The following is a 22,511-nucleotide window of genomic DNA, read 5'->3' on the forward strand; positions in this document are numbered from 1 at the left end:
TGTCACCATCTATATATATATAAAAAGGGTTATAATAGTTTAGAATTTAGAATTATTTTATATGTTACTTTTTAATTCCATAGAAGTTTAGTTTTCAGACTGCATATTTGCTTGTTTTAATTCTGCATGCTAAATACAACAGGTAGTAATTGTGAATCATTTTTAACTTAGCCCCATCTTCTGGAATGTCAAGTCCACAGTTGATGGAGAATTGCGTGTCATTTTTTCCAATTGTACCGATTTTTTATAGCAAAGAGAAAAAGTAAAATGAAATGAGTTGTTGTTCATTTCAATCGTTTTTTAACTACTAAAGATTTTAAATACGTTTTCTTAAAGTATATTGTTTTAGTTTTCAATAATAACCCTGCACTGGAGCTCTGGAAAGTTCCCAGTGAATGATAAGTGATTAAGCCCCTCGCTCCTCCCAAAACAAACTCTAAGAGAGTATTGCATGTCCTCTTTCTGGCATCTGTCCATCAGTGATTCGGCTTACTTAGTAAACTGACCTATCATGGCTTTGAGCGGGCCAGGTGGACGTGTGTGTGGAGCAACATCTGTTATGAAGTCATCCATAGCAGAGACAGCTCTCTTACTCTCCCTCTCTCACACACACTTCCCACTATCAAGCAGTTGTGTTTACTTTCACTGAGTGCACTGCAATAAATGCATGATATAAATTGCAGTGTATAAGCCTTCCACTCTGTCCTCATATTTCCAATAATGTGCAAAACTATTTAGATGTGCAGCGGCATGTTTTTATTCCTCCTGCTCTCTGCCAGCACATACACACTGTCATCCTGATCCATCTACTGCTCTATGTTTTTCTTCTATTTCCATCCTCAGCCGCTTCTTATCCTCTTTTTTAACCCTACACATCTTTTGATCTGTCTTCAATAGCAGCGGGAAATAAATCGTCTTTGCAAATCATTTTTAGCGCTTCTTTTATCCTCAGTGCAGAAGAGTATGGATGAAGAGCAATCTGGATGTCAGATACATTTCAAAATAGTACATTCACTTCATGATATCTTGAATTTAGATGTGTTGAAGAAAAGCACATGTTATTTACCATTTCAAATAAAAAACCCATCAGACAGAAACTAGTTGCGAATTTCACTTTCCACTATGTACAAACGAAGGCTTAGAGGACACCCACAGCCATGCTAACTGTCTCCTGCTCAGCCCACTCACACATCTGCACACAACATGGAGCTTCTTTTAGCGCCACCCTGCTTTATTTAGCTGTTATTGGTATTGAATTGCCTTTAATCAACTCGGAGGAACCATTTGAAATTGGCTAGGTTACAAACAGCTCCCTCACTTCGACCTTTTCTGCTTTTAGTAATATCTTTGCGCTGTGCTGGCATTATCTTTTGTCAGTTCTGTGTAAGCTCACCACTCACCCACACTGAGACCGACATTTTTCACTTGAATCCCTTTGCTGTCCTGTGCCAGTTGAGTGTAACAGAGCATTCATTCCTTCATTTGGTTAAACAACAATAACCCTTATAGCCTATTTCTTTTTTCCATCTTACGACCACAGATCTAAGCTGACGCTGCATACAAGCTAAGCTCTGGAAATCAGAAGTTAATTTTGAGAAACATAAACTGCCTCAGGCGAGTAGCACAACTATTGTTTGGTGAGGCCAGCAAACTGACCATGAACTCGCCGCCACAGAGCCGTATCTGTTTCAGGGGTGCACAGCGACACAGTCGTGGTAGGAGGGTGGGAGAATCGGGGTGTGTTGGAGAACTTGTGGTCGCTTTCTTACAGAAAACAGATGAGTCCAGGAGTATAGTTGCTATTCTGGGATCTTTTAGGTAAGCCACAGCACACTGGCAAACCCGGAAGAATGACAATATAGGATCACTGCAATTTACTGCATAGACCCTTTACCCCTTAATACCATAGTCTGTATAATACATGTTTATAAAAGCACATGTACACACAGAACACAAACATACATTTGCAAACTCTCCCACCCTGCGGTTGAACCCTACCAGGTCAGGTCGACTACTGAGGTGCTTTACGTGGCTTCATTCTTTGTGGTGTAAGTTAGAGGATGAGGAAAAGGGAAATAATAATGGCAGAGGAGGAGAATAAAAACAGTGGAGTGTGTGTGTGTGTGTGTGTGTGTGTGTGTGTGTGTGTGTGTGTGTTGGTGTGTATGCATTTTTTTGTTAAGTGGGTGTACATTTGGCCCTGGTGGTGCTTGAGGTGAAGCTCTTACCGACTCTCCAGCAGGGCCACGTGGACCATCCTTGCCTGTGTTTCCAGGGGGGCCTCTGGGGCCGGGGGGGCCCGGAGGACCGGGAGGACCAGCGGCGCCAGCCTGGCCTTGGTCACCCTGATGGAAAAAAAAGAAGAAAACAATAATATGAGGACCATGGAAAAGCAAAACTTAATTTGAATAATAGCTCTATTTCTTTGACTGACTGTAGTCTAAAGCAATAGATCTTTTGGGCCATTGGCGAAACAAAAACAATATCATTCACTTTTGAGTTGGGAGTAGTAAGCAAACACATGGTTATTTACTCATCCACTGGGAAGGGAGCAACATTAAAGTAATTAGGATTAATTTGGTATTCAGCTGAGCCTTAGTGCAATATTTATTATTATTAGGGTTATTTTTGGTTTCTCCCAATTCTGAGATCAAACAACTTGCTTTGCATCTGCTCGATGCTCCACATCTGAGGTTTCGCGCTAGGCGGTTTATATGTTTTTTACAGGGTGAGTCAGACTTTACACAAAGTAAAACACAACCATGCTGACAAAATCACAACTGAAAACAACATCATCTGTTTATTTTATTAAAGTCTGTCACTACCTATTAAGGAAATGTTCATCACTGAGTTAACATCTAACTGGGGACTTATGCCAAAAAGTAACCAATAATGCCCTAAAATTCTTGCTCAACACACGAGGGGATGCAGGCTCAGTGTTGTCTTCTATACAATCACATGGTGACACTGCCTCTGCACCCTCTCCTCTCTGCAGACATGCAGTGCATTATGGTTTGCTTTAACAAAAGTAACTTACATACACTTGGAAAAATATTGAACATAAAATCAATGAAATTAAACACGAGTTAGAAAGTATTGAAGATAGGAGCTGCATAGCTGATTATAACATGCATAAGAGAACATGGGTTAAAGTGTTAAAAGTGCACACATGCCTTAGTTGTGGTCTACCTTCAGAAAGCGTCTCTGAAAGCTACCGGACTGATCTCCAGTGATAAAGCCATGGTCATATCTGGGGAAGGCCAACTGAGATGCAAGAGTATAGCAACAAGGACGAAAAGTAGAAACACAGCGAGAAAGAAAAAAAAAGGAGAGGACACAGAGTGTGTTTGAGGACAAAAGAGAGGGAGAAGAAAAGAGAAAAGTGAGTAAATATCCAAAACCAATAGTTATTAAGAGATTGCAAATAAGGAGGGAAACATCTGCTGCAGGAAAAAACAGATGAGAGTTCAGCAGCCTCTAAAGCTGTAAGCCAAAAGCAAAAGCTCCAGAGGAGAGTCTTGCTCCTCTATCTGAAAGGAAAGTGACAGATCAGCAGCCTGACAGGTGACTGCTGGGAGGACTACGAAACAGGAAGCTCCGAAGAACAAACCTTGACGGTGAGAATCTGATTACTGTGCAGACCTGCATATGGGCTGTAGTTAGAAGGACCCTGGAGAGAGGAAGTGACAAAGGTGAGCAACTTTTTGTGTCATAGCAGTGTGGTTGAAAGGGGCTCAAGGTTTAAATATCCTCATAACAAGATAGATATACCTTTGATGAATTAAATTGTCTGTAAATGAAACAAACGCTTCAATAAAAACTAACTAAATCTAAACTGAGACCTTTTCAGAAACAATATCCCTAACTCAAGCATATATTTCACTGTGGGTGTTTTTTCTATTACATTTCCTCCCATCCGTCTCTTTGTGACCAAACATAACAGAGGCGGCTTGGCTCTTTCCAGCCGACAGACTGTAACTGTGATGATTGTCTGTCAGGCTGAAAGGAGCAGAGTTGGTCTGCCACCACAGAGCTCGGAGCAATGTGTTGCTTCTCTGGTTGAGTTCCCTCTGAAAACACAAGGAGGGATGGATGGAGAGAAGATCTAAGACAGGGGAGAGGGACTCAGAGATGCTAGCCTGCTCATGAGGTTTCTGTTAACAGGCCGTGGTCGGCGTTGGATAGCTGAGGGTTTCCCCCCCTTGCCTATTCACTCCTCTCTCCCCCCACTGTCACATTCACTCATTCACACCGTTACCACCATGGAGACCACATACACAATGCTTCTTAAACATCTCATAAGAGAATAGGCTGTTTCACAGTGGGTTTTCCCTTTACCTTGTTCTCATCAGACTTTAAGCTGATACTAAGACACACAGCCATTCAACCTTGGAGCCCTGTCTAACCATGGCCTTGTTGTAGCTGTTTCTGTGGAGAACAGAGAAGGCCTTGGCTGGTGATCAAACTCCTATTTTGGCTCGTCTTTCAACAGAGCCGCAAGATGAACCTAAACATGCATTAACTATGTCCTGCATATGGATGTGACAGTATGGAGGTTGGTTATGGCTACCACCTTTATGCCATTCCATAAGAGGTTCAAAATAGGCTCTACACCATAGCTCTACACATACGTCGTTTTGTGACTTCTGATTGTTCTTTATCACCCCTGTTATCCTGTGTTTCTAATCTGATCTGGGACCAGATTCAACCTGACAAATGCACTGAAAATGACGGATTGACAGGAAGTCACATTGGCAGAGATTCATTGCCACTTCCTGTTTTTCACACGTTTTCTCTCATCCTTTGTCAGAGTTCAGAGGTGAATCAGCGTTCAGTGTCGAGATCGGGGCAGGTTGATGAATGAGCATACAAATGGAGGATTTACTCCCACCACCTTTTATCTGCTCAACCTCACTAGGCTTTGATTCATAGCCGTTCGGAAAGTCATGTTTTAAAGATTCAGCAACCAACAGTTTTTCATTTGCTAACCTACAGTATCTATGAAAATGTACTCCAATGCCAAACCTCATTCATAAATACAGTAGTTTTAGGAGCTGCAGGGTTTGTTTTGAACCAACTATGTGTCTCTAAGCAATACTCTGAGGTTCAGGTTCAGCCCCAGAAGTCTTGTCCAAATGTAATATTTTCCATTTGGAAGAAGTTTGCAAAGCAGAATGCCAACAATATTTAATCTTGCACCAACCATTAGAGGAGAAGATGGGAAATCAAACAGCGTACGCCTTGATGGAAATCAGCAATTCCTGCAATGTTTCTGATCCGCATCATGAATAATGTTCCACTGGGCAGCTCTGTCAAATTTACACTCCATTTGTGCTCGGGTAAAAAACAATAGCCATTCATTCATCAATCCAATACTCATAACACACACTGTTATGCCAATATTGTTAGGCTCCAACTCGGAGAAGATTTATGACTAAACATCCATTTATAATTATTATTCTAACCCTCGTTCGTTATGAGAGTGAGATATGTTTTAAATAATCTAAAGACCATCAGGAAGTAGCTAAAAGCATTAAGAGGAACATTTGTAGTTTCTATAAATATATAATGTGCAAGTATTTTGATAGTGTAAGTGCATGGCTCACAGTGAGAGTTTTGGTCCTCATAAAAAAACATCCGTGAAAATACTGGCTCATAGTTCATGTCCGGTAAAGGTAGATGTAGCACTTATCTAAATTTGTTGAGAGTATCTAAACATACAGTATATATCTAAATATATATGGCTTCATACAAAGTGAAAGTGAGCTTGATATACATCATCAAACATAATAATTATTTGCATTTCTACAACAATCCAAAAACCTAAAGTTAATAAATTAGTGTTTCTCAAACGTTTTCATACCAAGGACCACTTAACCAATAAAAAAACACTTGCGGACCACCTAACTCCACAAATATCCCAAAACACATCGTTTTTTATAAATCGCCTGAAAATGGTACAAACAAGTTGCAACATGTGTGATGAAGGTGTTTATCTGGGCTATATCATGCAATCAAAAGTGAAACTTTAGCTCGCTCCATTATGGAGATATTTCCGCGAGAGTGCGGAAAACTTTAATTAATTAATTTATTTCAAATGTGAAATTTTACCAATATACTCACGGACCACTAGGGGGCGCTCACGGACCACCAGTGGTCCGCGGACCACACTTTGAGAAGCACTGAACTCATTTTGATGGAAGCCTTTTCATGTTTACTTTAAAAAAAATTGCATTTAAAGTGATCAAAATGATCACTCCAGTTCTACAGGAAAATTTCAAAAATTACACACAAGACCAGGAAAATAAAATGTTTTTGATCTTGGGCACAAACCCCAGATTATGCAAAGATGACCTCAGTAGCGACATTTATTTTCCGTATGAGGAAGTGTGATCTTGACCTTGTTTGAATTCTAAACATAATCAAACACATTTAAAAAAAAAAAATTCAGGAGTCATTGGGTACATGCCTTCTTCAAAGACTCCAAGCCGCTTACCATGTAAAGAACAGGGGGCTTATTTCAAAACCACATTGAATGAAATAGGAGATAATTACACAGATCTCATAGTGTGCAGAATGATATCACATGAAAAGACAACACCGTAACATGGACCAGATGCAGAGCAAGGTTCCTCTGTAATATAAAAAAACATAGTTTGGTAGAGACTAGATGGCAGCTTTGGCTCACCGCCCCAACCATTGGGTTTTGATGGTGACATTTAAGTATTTCCATCGTTTTTTAATATCATCATTTTTCATCTCCGGCTTTGGCGATGTGGGCAACTCAAACCTCATCATAGGAGCAGGACTATGTTGTTGCTGGGGAAGCGGCACTTTTCTTTTGAATTAATGAAAGCCTCGAGTGTTAAATGTTATGTGGGAAGAACAAAATGTGCCAAAACTTGTGATCAGTAATGTTTTCTTTCAAATGTTTTTATGTCTGTTTGCACAAGCACAATGTCCCACTATTGTGATTACAAGTAAATGATAAGTAGTTCCACAAATATTATTAAAACTTTTTTGATTTCCAAATTGTGATGGTCTGGTTCTCCTAAAAGCTGCACATGTTCCCTGGGTTGGCGTAGGTTTCCAGGGTATCAATCTTTCTATCTTAATCTTGACAAGATGGGAAATTATGTATTTTTCCTTAAAAATAAATGGCTTTTGATATTCAGAAAAAGGTATAATGTACATTCTTGTTACATTTAGTACTTTTCAAAACAAGATGTAAAGGAAAACAGCAAAGAAAGAAACTTCAACGTTTTCAGTTTTTTCATAAAAAGTGCATGTCAAGTGACCCCAAAAAAGGCAGTGGGAATCAGAAAAGGAGATACAGTATGACCGAAAACAAGAAACTTTAAGGATGATTTCCAGTAATGGAAGCTCCTTTTTTAAATTGCAACGATCTGCTGAGGAACCAAACAGGAAAGGTCTTTTCAGCCAGCTCAGCCGTAGTGAACAAATATCTTCTAAAACACTCATAAAAACACCTTGTTTCCCCTTCTCAGGCAAAAAACAGAAAGCATGACTTACCCTTGGCCCAACGTCTCCTTGGTCACCCTGTGAGAAAAACAGGAAAATAATAACCGTCAGCAGTCATTACCACCGCATATGCACACAGGAGGATGTAAAACACTGCTACTATAGAGAAGCTGTGACAGACAGGCTTAAAACATACGACTTGTGTACAGACAGGAAGAGAATCAAAGGTCATCTGTACCCGAGCCATCCCAGGAAGTCAACATTTACTGCATAAATCATTCGACAGGCTACAATTGAGATCATCTGACAGGAGGCGATGAAATTAGAAGTGGGATTTTGTTTCATGATCTCATCACAGGCCTAGCATGGTAACATGAAAAGGGCCAATTATCCAAACCTAAGCATCACCCGTAATTTACACGCTCATCTGACAGATACTGTTTACTTCTGTTGTGCTTATCTGGACAATTTCAGTTTGAGTGCAAAAATGTACATATGCAAAGTTACCCATCGGTGTGTAGTGTACACAAATGACCACAAGCATGAGCTATTACAGTCGCTCACATCTCAGGCTGGGCAGAGCGGCAAAACATCTGGCTATCATCGAGCACTGTGGAAGGCCTGTAAACCTGTATAGCGCTCCTTGACGTGAGAATGTGAGAAGACGTATACGAGCTTCTACATAACTAAATGTAATCTATGGATTGTTTGATGGACGTGCAGTGAAAGCGTTAATGTGTGAGGGCGATGCAGAGAACACCTGTCAGGTGTTTGTAAGTGTGTGTGAAGCTCTCCGCCTGTGACAAAGAAAAACATCAATGCTGTGCATTGACTTGTCTGGCAGGGTTGTGGAAGCATACCTTATCTCCCTTGGGTCCGGCTGGTCCCTGTATGAAGGAGGAGATAATTGGAGACAGTTGGTCAACATAAATCAGTTATCATATCAGAAACGTATATCATAAAAACGTTTGTCTTCAACTGGCTGCTACCAGGAAGTATTCAATCAATTGGAAAGGCAAGTAAGTAATACCCCTTAATGCAGCCGTGCCATGGAGACTGTTCAATAACAAGTCACTTCGTATGTGTATTTTGTAAATTGTGTTACAAAAAACACATGCATACTTCTTAGTTAACATTAAGCTATCTTTGGTTATTTTCTGCTGTAACACATTTCAATGTCCACTGAGAGACGAATAAACGTATTCCGATTCTTTCTGAGCGCATTTCACAAACGTTAACTAAAAACCCGGTCTGCAGGCTGTGCTCATGTGAAGTAGTTGAGATGTTGACACACAGTGACTCTGTGATATCGTCTCATGAACACCAGAGCCACAGATGATCTGATCCCGCCAGTTGGTTTATTTGTGCCTTTTCCATCTCTTAGTCTGCCGGAATCAGTGGCACAAGAACCCAAAATGTGGCGGCATTACAGACTAGAGCCTGGCAGCGAGGACTACATGGACTCCTGCTTCTGTCTCTGACCTTAGCCCATGTCTCTCTTAAAGTGACTACAGTGAGCAGGCCTAACCTCTTACATCCCAATCACCATTTTCACATCTTTGTTCTCTAAACTATCTATTCTTTTCACTCACTCCATACTGTATTTCACACACTCCTCCTGCTTTCATTCAGCCTCTAAATCTGCCATGCAATCTGGCATGAAGAATCCCTTTTCTGATTTGTTCCCCCTCTCCTCACCTCTTCTCTGTCTGGTAGACATTTTGTCTGAACTGGAGCTGTACTTGTGTTCAGGAGTACTGAAGAGGGGGGGGGCTGGTGCAGAGGATAAGCATGTTGTTAATGTGACTGGCCACATGATGACAGACTGCAGCTTATCTCCTTCATGCTCTGCTCTTTCCTTCAGTGACAGCACACCACTTCTCCTGTAGGTGTGTGATAATCAAACTGCTTTTATCCTTTATTCTCTTGTTTTTATCTCCCTTGAATACTAAGGCCACTCTGGTCCTGAGCTCTGTGTCACACCTGCTGGGGTTTTACAGAGGCTCTATGATTGGGCTTGTCCTCTTAAAAGACAGACCCAGCTTGAGGTCTCCTTTTGCAGGAAACAACAAGTTAACGGTGTTTAGAGAGTCGCTATTCAAACAGCTCTCCTTTTGCTGTGAGGAGTTTACAGCAGATGACTTGTCCTTCTCGTGGGCACAGCGACCAGAGACGGGGGGTAGAGAGGGTATAATAATTACTTTTTAAAGAGCCCCCGTAGAGGTTGTAAACTGTATTCTCTCCCTCACTTTTCCCACTGGTGTGTGACCTGTTCTCTGTGCTAGGCCTGTTTCCTGGCTACAGCTGGGTGTGTCTGGGGGTGCAGCGGGGTGATGGATGAGACTCAAAGGTGAAGTGCTTGGTTTAGTTGAGCCATGAGTCCCCCGTGGCTGTGAGCCCTGGGATGACTTAAGAGCTGGAACAGGAAACAAGACGGCTATCGGAGTTTTTTCACTCAGTTGCAGCGCTCCCTAAGGAACAGTAAACATGATTGATGAAATAAGACAGGTGCTGGTTTAGTAAAGCCTCACCTGTCTTACTTTATCACAGGCCTATGGCCCACCTGTATGTTCAGAAGATCTTTGACAAGGATTTGCTTAAGTGTAATTTACATGTGTTATTAAAAACAAGACAACAGGTGTGTGATGTGTACCTGGCTTCCCTTAGGACCCGGAGAACCCTGAAATTAGAAGAAGAAGAATTAGAATATATTTAAATACAACTATTGCCAGCCCCTAAAGCAAATTTCACACATTTGATTTTGGGAATACTCACTGGTTTCCCATCCAAGCCAAGAGGACCCTGTTGAATCAAAGACAAACATTATGGCAAAAGACAAAACAAAAAGCAAAACAAAATCATTAAAATTAATAGTTTGCCATTTTTGGAAAAGTGGTTATAGCGCACACATGAGCTAGAGCCAAGAAAAGGTTAGTTTACATTTAATATATCTAAAGTCATTGGCAAAATAAAAGTCTGGAACCTTGCAAATAATAAAAAAAAAAAAACATTTCAGTTTTTAGTACAGATTACACATTAGTGTAGTCTAAATCTTAAAATGGAAGTTAAACATATTTCCAAAAATGTTAAACTACTCCTTTGACGAGTGGCTTCATAAAACAGTCCGCCGTGAATAATAATAAAATAAAATATGATTAAGGCATTGTTTGTTTAAATCCACTGACAATCTCCCCCCATAAAATATAATTAACTGGCTGTTATTTATAAGTATTGTAATAATGTTTGAGTCTTGTCTCCGTATCTCTAAGAAAAAACAATGCAAGTGATCTCAACTTAGGAAAAACAGTTAAGTGAATTTGGCAAGAAAAACGTTTGCAGAGAGGACAGTAAAAAGCATGCTTGTAAACAAGAGAGAGAAACAGCTGCAATGATTGTGGAAAAAAAGCAGGAAAATTAAGAACTTTTTATACAAATCCTTTATGTATATCCTGCCCCATTTAACTGTGTGTGTGTCCGTGTTTAAGTGCACACATGAGACTCAAATATTAAGACGTTTCCAGTTGATTTATAATTATTCTAAGATTTAGAGTGTGGTCTCCAACATGAGAGACCCTTGGTGGATTCAGTCCAGCTGTATTGAACTTCCACACAACCGCACATCCACCGTGTCTCTGTGTGTTTGTGGTGAGATAATCCAGCAGGCGGTTGAATACGTTTAAAGTCCCTGTCCGGCTCACCCAGGCTGAAACAGCAGCTGGATGATCCACTTTGTTTACCTCACCAAAGAAGCCCAGCAGTCATTGAACCTCCTCTGCAAAGCAAGTCTCAGTTCAAAGGCAGAAACCTTTAGATACATTTTCAAACATAAAGGAACACTAAGATCAACCTTTCTGAAAACACTTAAAAGTGATGTATGTAGTAAAGGCTAGTGTTGACCTCCTCCTTAATGACAACACTTGACGTTAAGCTAACAGTTATTGCAGGGTCCCTTGAGTCTCACAGTCCTGGCCAGATACATAGAAATGTCTTAAAAAGCCTGTCGCACACAGCATTATGGGGGAAATAAGACATCCATTTCACAAAAAGAGAAAACTTGGTCAATACAATGGCCACACTTAGTGGCAATAAATCAACATGTTCCTACTAAGGAATAGCATTCAGAACATATTGTGTTATCTAGTAGTTTAAGGAAAATATAAACAATTATTAAATGGGAGAAAAAAACAGAAAGAGCAACCGCATAAATCTAACGGTCTTTAGAAGCGCTAAAGATGTTTAGAAAAGATTGAAGAAGGCTACAAGAAGTTAAAAGTAATGAATGAACTGTTAAAAGGTTAGCTACATTTAAGGGATAAAACCACTGAGGTAAGTTGCTTAAAGTGATGAACTAAATAGTTAGCTAATGGTTTTGACAGTTGTTTGCAACAAAGCTCTTATCTTAGGCTAAGCCAGGTGGAGACGTGGCTAACTTTACCCCCTTAAATAAACTAAGTCTTAATATTTATGCAACAGACAGGCTTAATCACACGGGTCTGACCTGACAGTCTAAGGTCAAGACTACTCTTTGTTTATGCAACAGGTCCCTGGTGCCTCTTCAGACTGGAAGCCATCATTAACTATTGCCATCTCTGGCCTTGGATGACTTCCTTGAGTTGGATTTTTCTCTTCATCTCTCTGATTTACCAGGCCTGTGGGTGCTTTCTGCCCTGAGGTCCTTTAGAAAAAAACTACCAGTGTCGTCACAGCCAGCGTTGATGGATGGACAGTGGCACATAAGGATGGAAGGAAAAGTAGAAGCAGGAAGGAGGGAATCATGCCTTGGAGCAATCCCCCATCAAAAGGTTATGTAATCATTTGCTGGCCCTGTGTAAAAGAACGTCTCTCTTTAATAACATAAGTAGTTTGTCTGTATAAAAGAGAAGTACAAGAAAAAAGCCTTTGAGGATTTATTATTGAAAGCCCCTGAAATAAGCAGAAGTTTGGCTAGATGGGGTGGAAAAACTGACTGGGATCAAATGACCATTATTTGATCATGAGTGGCAAAAGTTGTGAGTAAGGATCGTACAGTGGAAGCTACATACAGCAGGTTGTAGTTTCACCACTCTATAAATGCAGCACAATGTGTTTGTCATGTCAGGCAGAGCATTTTAATCAGCCTGCACATGTCACTGTAATCTGTTATCTGTGTCCTTTTCTCTGGATATACATGTGTGGACGGCGCACGCAGTGATCGCTCTGCATCTGGCAGCGCTTATCAGGGCAAGACACGTAAGGATGAGTAGACGAGGTGCACAGGGTGAGGTCATCGGCTGCGGAGTCTGAGCCAGAGCAAAAACAGACAAATGTATGGCTGCTAATAAGACACACAGTAGCCTGTGAGCAGTTTGGGACTAAAGCTGTGTGTTTCTTCCTTTGTGTGTGGGAGAGAGGGTTTAGTTTAAACAAGAAACAATAAAGGGGTTTATCTAATATCTGGAAGCTGACAGCTTGCATACACCAGCAGTATAAGATACGTTAACTAACTTATCCAATATGGAATAAAATAAGACCCAGAGCTACTATAGCAACCTGGAGCTATAATTCAATCACAAAGACTTTCTTTTGTAACAAAATCAAAAAGGCTGACTTTAAAATATACGAGCCTAACTTAATAACAGCAAAAATGGGCCAGTAGCTTTTATGGATTGGAATATGTTTAAGGAACACAGAAGCCAAGGGAACTTGTATTTTGATATGTGGCCCTTAATCCATTTTGTGCTTTATTTCTAATAGCTGACTTGTTATAGTTTACTTACAGTGTATAAAAGACATACGGTCAACAAGAGTCTGCAAGGATGGAAAATGAGCATGAATTTTAATTTAAAAAAAAGACAGAACAAAAAAGCCACTAGGAAAATATATTCATCTCTCACCAGAAATGGATCAGGCTGCAGAAAAAACATTGAATAAAAGGATGAAAAAAAACTGGAGAATAATGTTGAGAGAAAGTAAGAATATGTGCCTGAGATTACCACAAAAACCTCAAGTGATTGTGGGGGAAATGAAACAATGCATTTTCTTTAAGTGTGCGTATTCTTTGTGTGTATTTCTAGTCTGCATTGCCATCTCTTCCTGCAGCGGCCCTCAGTAAAAAAAAAAGTTTGACTCAGCATTCCCACCAATTAGGCACATTTCTGGAAAATAACTTGGCCTGCAGGGGGGCATTTCTCTGTGTCTATGTTTGTGTAGGTGTGTGTGTGCATGCTCATACATGCATATGTGTGTATCTTAATCCCAATGAAACAGGCGAGAGGTGTCTGTGCTGTCTTTTATTGGACTCCCTGCGGTGCAGACTGCTAATTATCCAGTAAGGTGTAATTGTTGAGGATGCTGCGTGAAACCTTGTGTCTGCACATCTGAGCAGACATCTCAGCCAAAACACACGTGGTAGTGTGTCACAAACAAAAATGAAGTTACACGCTGAGTGAGAAAACTCTTTGCATTATTTTGTTGTACTTCCCTGCTTTGATATCGTCTTTTGCTCTCTCAGAGTTAGCCACCAAAGCTATTGTGAATATTTGTCAGACTCCAGTTCCTCTCATGTTGCTACAGGGACACAATTCTATGTCATTCCTACAGGACACATTGTGATACATGAAACAAGGATAGTGGCTGCATCAAGAACCAAGGAGCACAATAACGCATACCAGAGTGCTCCGTGTTTGGGACAGAACATCAGTGACATGTTTTGGAGTGACAGTCTGGCTTTAATCTGCGCTCGGCGGCCTGGAAGTCTGAACAATGGAGGCCTTAGCCTGTTTCTGCTGAGTGAGGGCCGCTGCCTGTCACAGACTGGCACTTTAGTATAAACAAACTAGTGGCTGGACATATGAACGAGAATCAACTGGTGTGTGTGTGTGTGTGTGTTTACGACTCAGCACTGTTGTGTCAGTCTGCTTGACTTTGATTGTTTGACAGCGGTAAGGCTCGTTACTGAAACCCTTCGCCTATGATTTATGAGCGGAGGAAGTGACAGGGGTCACACACACACACACACACACACACACACACACACACACACACACACACACACACACACACACACACACACACACACACACACACACACACACACACACACACACACACACACACACACACACACACACACACACACACACACACACACACACACACACACACACACACACACACACACACACACACACACACTACACACTACGTACTACGTAGTCGTACGTCGTACGTACACGGACAACTTACGGACTTACACTACCAGGTACCACACACACACACACACACACACACACACACACACACACACACACACACACACACACACACACACACACACACACACAGTTGTGCTTGGGCCGCTTGTCATTAATCACATAACTAATGCTTCACTGGAAGTGGGCTGCTGCATGCATTAGTGTGATGAACCTAACGTCTGCAAGACATGTGTATGCCACCCAGAATGACCAATTGTATTGTTGCTGGATTGTTCCTATATTGCCCCTAAGATCAATAATGTACTATCTTAACCTAGAATAATACAACATTTATTAATAAAACGTTATTATGTTTTGCATTATTGATCTGAATCGGCAAAGTAACTTTTAACTTAAGTACAACATTAGCAGAAAATTGAATAAGTATGATTGTATTAATTCACTTCCACCATTAAAAGAGTCCTGCCTGCTGAGGTTCAAAGGCTTGAATTTGACAGAGAAGCACTGTAATGAGGGTGAGAGAAACGTGCTGGTAAGGGATCTAGCTGTTTGTTTTAACAATGGGAAAAGAAAGAAATAACTTTTACTGGCACAATACAAATAAGTGCACTCTGGTTTTGACTTATTTGTGTTTATGTGAGCATGCTTTTCCCTATAAGCAGTCCGTGAGATAATTTATTGGTGTACACACACACACACACACACACACACACACACACACACACACACACACACACACACACACACACACACACACACACACACACACACACACACACACACACACACACACACACACCCCCCCCCCCCCCCTGGCCTTTGTTACAAAGATCTACATAAACTATGGGTGGATGGAGTTCACTCACATCTGCACATATGGACGCAGATACACAAACACTGCTAGCCAATAGGAAGAGTGGCCCTTTTTAAGCTTCAGTGCTTGAAACCTGATAATCTCTGCTGCTAAATGAAATAATGTGCTGTCCATGTTAATTGTCAGTATGATTAATCTACTGTTATTTCACGGTAACTTCATACACGCAGCTTCTTTAGGCATCATATACGCATCATAAGAGGAGGCTTATGTAACAACTATAAGGACTTCATTATGCTGACTAGACAGTGAAGGATTATCCAGATTATTAAGATTTACATCTAACGAAGCAGCTGTTTTAAAGTGAAAAACAGAAACACTGGCACAGCTTTGCGTTGTCTAATGAAGACAGTGACAGAGATGAATGGAGTCACGGGCAAACAAAAATAAATGTGTACACTCTGCTCTCTCGGTCCACCTGTGTGTAATTATCAGCAGGCATTTCCCGTCAGGAGGGCCGAGCAGTGCCAGGCAGACTGGGAATCTGACTGGGAGCGAGCCCCGTGGGTAATGAACTTCCCAAAATTCCCAGTGAGACACTACAACACAACAAACAAGACGCCGTGCAACACAACACCGGGGCAACTAGTGAGGGTCGCCATGGCAACCAGACAGAGCAGGGCAGGGGGTTTAAACCTAGCGGGTCAGAGTGTCTCACTAAACATGTACACAGCAGGCTTCATGTGAACTGAACACACATCCAGTTGTGATGAATCATGAGGGTGCATCTGTATCAGATGATGAGAATATGATGATGGCTCCAGGACGAATCAGCAACAGAGCCGTTGTGTTTTATCTCAAAAGCTGTGGAGAAAGCCAGAAGTCTGAGGCCACAAGAGGCCGCTGTATCTCAGGATAAGACAAGAACACACTCAGTCTTGTGTTAGGCATCACTGGTGGAAATCCAGCAATGGAAGAAGTATTCAGATATTTTAACTAAGTAAAAGTAGCAAAACAATATTGTAAAGAAATTCCTGTATTCTTAATTTTCCTAAATTGAAATTACATAGCATCAAAATATACCCAAAAGTACTAGTTGGGCAGAATGTGGCATTTAAGAGTCATCAAATATATTACTGGATTGTAGTTATTGTTGCTGTAATATGCACTTTAATGCTGCAGTGGGTAGATTTGGGGCTGATTAACTTACTCAGTTACTAGGTTAATTTGTTGTATTAAAACCCAAACTTCAAAGTAAATGCTTACTAAAGCTATCAAATAAATGACATGAGGAACAAGTACAATATTTCCGTGGAGTACAAGTTTAGGATAACAAGAAGAGGAAATACTTAAGTATAGTGTAAGTACCTCAACATAAATTAAATGTAATTACAGTTACCTTTAAGTCTAGAAAACAGTGATCTGCTCTGTATTCAGTAGCCAGGATGTTCTCAGTTATGTAGTTCAAACAGTATTAAAATCCCATTTCAAATTTGTGGAAGAATGTTTCAAATTTTCCTAGGCATTGTTTACACTTCTGCGGTTTATGTTTACAGATGAGATCTTCACAAAATCGGTCTGTGTGTTTACTGCTCGCCGAGCAGTGCTCGGCTTACTGTTCAGGTTTACTCATTTTCACACATGCGCTAAATATGTTTTATGGCACTATTTTCAGCCTTGAGTGAGTCATTTGTGATGTTTTACATTTTCTGTGTTAAAAGACGTTCATCCCATCCTGCCACTCTCGGGCTGGCTATTTCTGTTTGTGTTTAAATACAACTTTCTTTGTATTTGAGTTACATCTCAGTGATGGGGCAGGATACATACTTGAAGAGGAGCAAATGTTGAAGGGGGCATGAAGAGGCAAGGAAACAGGAAGATTAGAGTAATTTGTGGAGAGACAGAAAAAGGACTACTGAAGCTGCAGGAAAAGTTGGAATAAATCCAGAGGGAATAAACAAAAGGAAAATGGAGGCATGATTGGGTCAATTGAAGAGTGAAAGGATAAATAACAAATCAAATTTACCGGGTATCCATCCCGTCCAGCCTTGCCCTGGTGAGGTTAGAGATTAAAGCATGAAGCATTGAGACAGGTTAGACAGCTGCACACACACCACCCTGTATACTGTATGTAACACTTCATTCTGAACGAGACAAGTATTTAACGCCACGCAGGGTCTTCATTCATTTTCTTCTAGTTTGTACAAAGACTTTTGAATAGATTGAATGACTCCATATTGAGTTTTGAGGTAGACTTATTGACTGAAGGCTATATTGTTCAGTACAGTGTGTTTATACTACTACTGTTGACTCCCAGTTTAACAACTTATGACTTAAATCCGAGGTGTTTGGCACCCGTTAACATCTGCTTTCAAACCTGAGCTATAAAGGTAAGGCAAATTGCCACTGTGTCGATTTTTAAAGCTTCCTGCCGATAAACTTGACTAAGACAAATTGTACTGACAGTGTTACTTTGTGGAGAAGGAAGTGATTTCACGTTGACCCACCTTTCCTCGATTTTATGGGCAAAAGGGTACACATTGGGTGTGGTCTTAGTGTAAACCAGCTGCATAGAACATTTTCTTCAACAAAACCATTTCCTGGATTTAAAAAATGTCAGCTTAACACGCCACTCCGATATTTCTGGAATTGCGTCATGGTGTGTAACGGATCGTATAAGCTGCATCTCTGCATATCTGATCTGTGCCACATGTGACTAAAACGTTCTGATTAAAAAAATAAAATAACAGACAGGTCACTCTTCTCAGACAGGTCACAACATTTAATTTTAGATTTAAAAAATCCAAACCAGGAGGCTGCAGTAGTGTCCAGTTAGTATTTGTGTACTTTTGTTTTTTTATCGGCTGGGTGTGCGAGTGTCAGCAGGAGTTATTGTCCCACAGAGGAAAATAACTCATTGCTCCCTGACCATCACCCACACACACACTTTCAGAGATACTAGCTCACACACACACAGCTCTCTAGGTGGTCCATTTACTGCCGCACTCTGTGGATGCACATGTGTGAGTGAGTCTGTGACAGTTTGTGTGTTCTTGTTTTACAGGTGAGAGAGAAATCCATAGTTTGTATAGTGAAGAATATGATATGTACCTGTGTGTAAGAAAAGGCTTCACGTTCAGTAACTCATGAGTGGTTTTCAATACTACCTGGATGAGATGGAATTATACTTACAGGCAGGCCTGCAACAGAAAAAGAGAGAAAGAGAAATTAGACATTAGAAAATAATGGAGCACAACATGTGGGACTTATGGTTACCACTGGTTTGTAGCAATCAGTTCCTCGGGACAGTGGTGAGCAACAGAAAAAAACTGCGCATGCAATGTGGTTTGTAAGATGATGACTGTAATTAACCAGCTAAATATGGTACAGAACAAGCTCATTAGAGCCGCTGCCAATGGACTTTGTGGTGAACCTGTTATGATAAACAGACTTCTGGATAATGGGCCATGTTTTGCATTAGGATATGAAGTCATGTGAATACTTTGTTTCCTAAGATTTGGGTGCATGAAATGGAGGACATAAAAAGTTGGGGGTGTGCTGGCAAACTGTATGTCCCTTTAAGCATACAAACAAGATGCCTTCAATATTACTCCAGGCAGTTTTTCAGATCTTATTGAAATTCTCTGATGTTGAGCCTCAGCAGCAATAAGTACATTCTGCTTTTCTTACTCAGACTAACCAAAAACAACAGTAATGATCAAAAGGCCCCTCTGATGTTGATGGACTATTCTTATAAAGGAAAAACAATCTCTTAAAGTCCAATGCCAAGGGCAGCAATAAACCACTCAAACCCTTCAAATTGAATTTATCATTTTGCCATTAAAATATACTTAATTGGTGATTGCTTAATATTGATCTGATAACAATTTAAAACTAATCATGATGCTGATTTATGTGATTGCTAACACAATTACAGTGGCACGATTGGGCACTATGCCGCCAGTGCTGTCCTGGGACAACAAAGCTCATCAGCATCCATGCAACACTAAACATCTACATAAACTCAACAAGATTGAAAACAGACCTCCTTCTGAGAAAGTGGAATATTTGTGGAGTTTTGACACTATTAAAGCATTCAAAAAAAGTATTGCTAATGTGACGAGAATCTTTGTGAGCCTTGAAGATTGTAGTTTGATTCAAGACAAAGGGCATTTTGGGGATATGAGAAGTAGAAAAAGGGATGAAAAACAGAAGGTGGTTGGGGTGAGAAGGTGAAAAGGAAAAAACATGACAGAGGTGTCAGGGTTTATGAGGCATGAAGAGCAAGTCAACCAACTTCAGCTGCGTCTAGACGCCGGGAAAAAGGCCTTCTGGGCCAGACAATTAGGTAAACAAATGCAGCCTGCTTAGAGAGCAACAGTTAGACCAGCTTTAACCATTGAACTTGAGACAGGTGTGTGCAAGTCTGGAGACTAATGAGAAAGAAAGAGAGAGAGAGAGAAAGGTAAACATACGTCAAAAGAAAAGAAGTAAAAGAGCAAACAGAATAAAAAACATTGAGTGTTGTCGAAGGAGGGAAGGCGAAAGATGCTTAACTACTCCGTCTGCCCTCTTTCCTGTTGTCCGGTTTTGTTTCTGTTTCTCTCCACTCTTATTTGTTTTTTTCTCTGAAAGAACAGGGAAAGCCTTCTCTGATCTTGTAAAAGCTCGAGTCACTAGCAAGAGGATGGCGCAACAATCTCTCCGTGCCACCTACCTCTACTCAATATTACCCAGACTGCAAGATGAGGACGCAAAGGTAAACAACAAGAAAGACAACCTAAACACAGCCTCATCATTCGAGACAGACCATCCTGCGACAAACAGCAAGCAGCCAATGAGTCCCATTTCAGGAGAAACCTTAACGATGTGCTTTCCCGTAATGATAATCCCTTTGGAAAACAATTTCCTGTTGGAAAGTGGCTGGAAATACACACCACCCTTATGAAATGTATTTTATTTTTCCTGTGCCTAATTGGATCGCACAACTCTGAGGGATTTCCGCAATCTATGTTGATTCAGAGTTCATGTGATACTTAAGAGGGTATGTGGTCTGGTGACTTTTCTAACTGTCAATTAATCCCAAGCGAATACCAGAACCATCAACTACTGATGTCCAAAAACTATTAAAAGCACATTAGAGTGTCACAACGTTGCACTGGGATAGCCCCAAAAAACATTTTAACATCAGCTTGAGAGTTTGCTACAAACTTTAGTGCCTGGCTGTTTAAGGGAATTACTTTTTTTAAATGGTCATTGTTGTTATGGAAGATTTATAACTTTAGTTTGAATCAGAGACACATTTAGGCTGGGGAAGGGAGACTGTCCAACTGTTGCTTTTCATTTATGAAAAATATTAAATACTTCTAGCGAGAGATAGAAAACTGAATTCCCACCATGGCACTGCATAAGAAACTTTAGATATGCCGCAAGCCATCATTGAATATTCTATGTCTAAAAAACTAAAAGGTAAATATATGGTATAAAGAAAATTGCAATAATACATTTTAAATATACTCTACTGCTTTAAAAAGGACAAGAGACCTTCAGGAAGGATCTTGGTGCACTCAGTTGAGCAATAAATGTTAGTCAACATATTCACAGGAACAGATTTAATCTAGCCTAATCCACAACGATGAATCACAGCCAGACTGGAAGTTTTTCCACCTGACACATATCCTGCAGAACAACTTCAGTCCTGCAGGTTTTGATAAAATCTTCTAAAAATGTCGCTCCACAATTTGAGTCAACACTCAATAAAAAAACAATTAAAACGAGAGTGACTTAAACTTGAGTAACATCCGCTCTATCTGTCCTGACGACCTTTTGAGTAACAAGAATTATGTCTCTGCAATGTTTTGGTTCCTCGATGAGTGTTTTGCGGTCTGGGTGGAAAGAAAGAGCAGCACAATAATGGCGGGTAGTGATGTCGGCAACGGAGAATCTCATTAGGCTCGTACTACAGCAGCTGCTACCGCTCAACGAGAGCGACTGACATCTGGGTAAAGTTAGTGCAACCACATGGCTGATGTTAGCATTATGTCGGCACAAATAGGGAGGGACAGGGCGAAGGGCTTACTGCAGCCCATCATCCCAACGTCCTGACTCTCGGGTCACTGCTTTTACAAGTCCTCAAACTCATCCAATCACCCCAGAGAAGAGAGAGTGTGTCAGAGAGAGGAGAAGAGTCTTTCAGGAAAAAGAAGAGGAAAGCAGAACAGAGCAGGTGGAGGCCATCACTTACCGGCTTCCCCTCTTCTTCCCATCCGTCCACGCTTTCCTGGAGGCCCTGTGAAAACACACACACAGAGCTGTAAATCCCGCAAATCAGCATTGCAGGGATGAGTAGAGAACAGCGGAGCATCACTTGCTGTTTCACTGCTGGTGGTCATGTGTTGCCTGGCGTTAGGTTTGTGTGGGCTGGCACAACACTAAAATATCAGAGCTCTAGTGACGCAATCACAAATTCAGAGGCTAGAAACAAAAACTAAATGACAACCAAGATCAGGTCACACTCAAATGTTAAACTAAACAAACTGGACCTGGTACCACCAGCTTTCCGGAAAAATGTATTCTTCTGTTTATGAAGAAATCTGGTAAAGTCGTAATAAATGGCAGGAGAAGGCTGTAGGGGATACAGGAGATATTGTGTCCAGCAGGAGTGGTGAGCTAAGTCTCAGACCTCATGCTGCCTAAAGGCCATAAACCACACACTGCCGCTGAACCCCATGACAGTTCGCGTGGGATTTTAAGAGAAGTATTGTACCAACATATGGTGTAATAGACAATACAAAAGAAACACAGATTTCTGCTCAGGCTCAACTTCTTCCCCAAAGAAGGCCAAGCTTCAAGTTTTTTGCATCCCTTATAATCTTATGACTATCCACCACCTGTTGCTGGTCCAGGTACATTTTTCTACATCGGAAAAGATTCATGTATGAACGAAAAAACTCACACCTGGTAGTGGTACTTGAAGCTTTAACCTCAGTGTTTTAGCATGATATAATTTATTACCCACATAT

The 22,511-nt window shown here is 40.8% G+C and overlaps 1 protein-coding gene across 1 annotated transcript; it reads right to left on the bottom strand.

Annotated features, from left to right (window-relative positions):
* Window positions 1-1,656: 1,656 nt before the first annotated feature.
* Window positions 1,657-21,797, bottom strand: LOC104948464 (collagen alpha-1(XXVI) chain-like; the record flags this gene model as incomplete). Its single annotated transcript, XM_010774670.1, has 10 exons — window positions 21,734-21,797; window positions 18,682-18,689; window positions 17,516-17,542; window positions 10,258-10,284; window positions 10,136-10,162; window positions 8,343-8,369; window positions 7,534-7,560; window positions 3,611-3,670; window positions 2,229-2,345; window positions 1,657-1,833 (listed from the first exon to the last, which is right to left on the bottom strand). Coding segments are annotated over exons 1-10 (519 nt in total), but the record flags the coding sequence as incomplete, so codon positions are not given.
* Between the last annotated feature and the right edge of the window lie 714 nt (window positions 21,798-22,511).

This window comes from Notothenia coriiceps, unplaced genomic scaffold, assembly GCF_000735185.1.
Source record: "Notothenia coriiceps isolate Sejong01 unplaced genomic scaffold, NC01 NC01_scaffold00014329, whole genome shotgun sequence".
Classification (NCBI taxonomy): domain Eukaryota; kingdom Metazoa; phylum Chordata; class Actinopteri; order Perciformes; family Nototheniidae; genus Notothenia; species Notothenia coriiceps.